Source organism: Priapulus caudatus, unplaced genomic scaffold (assembly GCF_000485595.1).
Source record: "Priapulus caudatus unplaced genomic scaffold, Priapulus_caudatus-5.0.1 Scaffold834, whole genome shotgun sequence".
Lineage (NCBI taxonomy): Eukaryota > Metazoa > Priapulida > Priapulimorpha > Priapulimorphida > Priapulidae > Priapulus > Priapulus caudatus.
Window position 1 is genome coordinate 103,074 of NW_014577895.1, and position 3,423 is coordinate 106,496.

Consider the following 3,423-nt stretch of genomic DNA (forward strand, 5'->3'; position numbering starts at 1 on the left):
CTCTCTTTCCCCCTCCTCTCCCCCTCTCCCTCTCTCTCTCTCTCTCTCTCTCTTTCCCCCTCCTCTCCCCCTCTCCCTCTCTCTCTCTCTCCCTCACTCTCTCTCTCTCTCTCTCTTGCACGCAGACGACGACCACGACCTGCTGGGCGAGCAGACTCAATCCACCGTGCTCTTCGTGCTCGCCATCGCTCTCATCTGCGGCGTCATCTACGGGATGTGCTTCTACCTCCGCCGCCGCTTCGAACGCGAACAGAGCATCAGCAGCGCCGAGCGACGCCAGACGGCGCTGACGAACGACTTCCACGTCGACGTCGCCGCCGACCTGCCGCCGTCGTACAGCCAGGCGTTCGTCCTCAGCCGACCGGCGGCGCCACCTGCCGGCGGCGTGCGGCGGATCGTCGACGAGTCGGCGGGGAAGAGTCTGTCGCGGTGTTCGATCGGTGAGTCGAGTACGGCGAGTCTGCCGGCGTACGAGGACGCGATCAAGATGGCGATTCGACGACTTCCGCCGGCGGCCCGTTTGGACTACGGCGCCCCGCCGCAGCCTCCGCCGCCCAACACCGTCATGTTCCACCTGGGCGAACTCGACGCGAACGCCCCCTGCTGTCCGACCGACGACGCTGGCGTTCCCGCCGCCGAAGCGACGCTAGCGCCACCGCCGCCGCCGCCGCCGCCGCCGGGTGGCGCTGCAGGACGGCTCAGGCATGTGGCGACGGCGCCGGCGCAGATGCGCGTGCGGTCGCCGCACGGTGGAGCCACCGGCGCGAGCGTGAGACAGCCACCCCCGGACTCAGATGTTGCCCTCCCTCCAGAGTTCCACTCTTTCACACATTCCCCTCCAGATGTCAACTCTTTCACATATCCTTTGCCAGAGGTAAACCCTATCATATCTCCCACTCCAGAGATAAACTCTATCATATCTCTCCCTTCAGAGGTAAATTGTATAGAACCTCTCTCCCCAGAGGTAAACCCTATAGTACCTCCTCCTCCAGATATAAACTCTATCTCTACGACCGTCGGACAAGAGTCAAACTCGACAGCTCAAGAACGTGATTACACCAATGACGATAGATTCATTTTACGAGTGAGACTCTAGCGAGACTGCGGTGACCATCCCTCCATCCACAACGCGTGCCTTAGAATTACAACTACCTCAAGACTGCTCACGTATATCATATGCAAGATGGCGGGCATCATCACCATCAGCAGCAGCAGCAGCAGCAGCAGCAGCATCATCATCAGCAGCAGCAGTAGCAACAACAACAAGAGCAGATGCAGAAGAAGCAGTAGCCACAGCAGCAGCAGCAGCAGCAGAAGAAGAAGAAGTAGCAGCAGCAGCAGAAGCAGAAGCAGTATTACTAACAGAAACATGACATCTCTCATCAATCGTGAGGTTTTAAAGTTTCGGTTAACGCTCGTAGAGTATTACCCTCGTTAGTATTAGTTAATGTATATAGAAGTAACACTGGGCGTAACTTACACAATAAACCTGTTTATCAGTATATAAAATATACATGGGTTCATTTTTGTACTGTAAGATCAAATCTTATACAAAGAGTGAATAACAGTCTTGTTTATGTTCACTTCATATATATGTGTGTGTGTGTGTGTGTGTGTGTGTGTGTGTGTGTGTGTGTGTGTGTTGTGTGTGTGTGGTGTGTGGTGTGCTGGGTGTTGTTGTGTGTATGTGTTTGTGTGTTGTGTGTGTTGTGTGTGTGGTGTGTTGTGCGTGTGTGGTGGTTGTGTGGTGTGTGTGTGTGCTGTGTGTTGTGTGGTGGTGTGGTGTGTCTGTGTTGTGTGTGGTGTGGTGTGTGTGTGATGGGTGTGGTGTGTTGGTGTGTGTGTTGTAGTGTGGGTGTGTGTTGTGTGTGTGTGTGTGTAGTTGTGGTTGTGTGTGTTTGGTTGTTGTGTTGTGGGTGTGGTGTGTGTGTGTTGTGGCTGGTGTGTGGTGTTGTGTGTGCTGTTTGCGTGGTGTGTGTGTGTGTGTTGTGGTGTGTGGTGTGTGGGGTGTTGTTGTGTGTGTGTGTGTGTGGTGAGTGGTGAGTGTTGGTGTGTGGTGTGTGTAGCTGGGTTGTGTGTGTTTGTGTGTGTGTGTGTGTGTGCTGTTGGTGGTTGGTGGTGTGTTGTGTGTGTGTCAGTGTGCTGTGTGTGTGTCGTGTGTGGTGTGTGTGGTTGTGTGCTGTCGGGTGTGTGTGTTGTGGTGTGTGGTGTGTGTTTGTGTGTTGTGTTTGTTGGTGTGATGTGTGTGGTGTGTGTTTGTGGTGTTGTGTTGGTGTGGTTGGTGTGTGGGTGGGTGTGTGTGTGTGTGTGTGTGTGTGTGGTGTGTGTGTGGTGTTGTGTGTGGGTGTGTGTGTGTGGGTTGGTGTGTGTGTGTGTTGTGTGTGTTGTGTGTGTGTGTGTGTGTGTGTGTGTGTGTTTGTGTGTTGGGTGTGTGATGTTGTGTGTGTGGTGTTGTGTGTTGTGTGTGTGGTGTGTGTGGGTGTGTGGTGTGGTGTGTGGTGTGTGTGGTGTGTGTTGCTGTGTCCGTGTGTTGTGTGTGTGTTGCTGTGTGTTGTGTGTGTGTTTGGGTGTGGTGTGTTGTGGTTGTTGTGTGGGTTTGTGTGTTGTGTGTGGTGTGTGTGGGTGGGTGTGTTGTGTGGTGGTTGTGTGTGTTTGTGTGGTGGTTGTGGTGTGTGGTGGTTGTGGTGTGTGTGTGTGTTGTTGTGTGTGTGTGTAGGGGTGTGTGATGTGTGTGTGTGTGTGTGTGTGTGTTGTGTGTGTGTGGTGGTGGTGTGGTGGTGTGGTGTGTGTGGTGTGGTTTTGTGTGTTGTGTGTGTGTGTGGTGTGTGTGGTGTGTCAACGCTCATCTTTCAGAATACATTTATAACACTAGATTTTATTTGATCGTATGACGCACAGTATTCGTGTACCAACTTCTCTGCGTAATAATTTCTTAGTAGGCCTAGTTGAGTATTATTTTCCAGTTTGTACGTACATGCTCGGCACAGTAACGCGATCTAATTGTTTATTTGCTACTTTGCACTGTGCATGAACTGCATCCACACCTACGCATTAATAGCTACCTCGATTTGTAAACATGTGGACAGTACTCATATCTGTGGCCATCACTCTCTACACACTGTATATCCCTATATATATATAATATAGTAATATCACATCTATCCCTACCTTCTACAACATTCTCCATATATTCACAATAAAGCAGAGTGCCATAATATAAGATACTCAATCATATCTACCTACCTACATCTAAACATCTCCTAATATTCCTACAGATAAATATCAGGCGTGCCAATAATAAATGTAGCCGAAAAAATCGTAGAATGTGGGACCTCTGCTCTGCTGAAAGGATACCCGACCAGTGTGCAGACAAGGTACGTCGGGCAAGTTCTTTTGTACCTGGGACCAGTTAAAATGCCATCC

At 51.3% G+C, this 3,423-nt stretch overlaps 1 protein-coding gene across 3 annotated transcripts in view; it reads left to right on the top strand.

Annotated features, from left to right (window-relative positions):
* LOC106813849 (histone-lysine N-methyltransferase 2D-like) overlaps window positions 1-1,271 on the top strand; it is a 10,179-nt gene extending 8,908 nt beyond the window's left edge. For all 3 annotated transcript variants that reach the window (XM_014818084.1, XM_014818085.1, XM_014818086.1), the window contains one exon: window positions 126-1,271. In XM_014818084.1, coding sequence (XP_014673570.1) covers window positions 126-1,096 — 971 coding nt within the window. In that variant the 3' untranslated portion in view covers window positions 1,097-1,271. The remainder of the gene's footprint in view (window positions 1-125) is intronic.
* The last annotated feature ends 2,152 nt before the right edge of the window (window positions 1,272-3,423 follow it).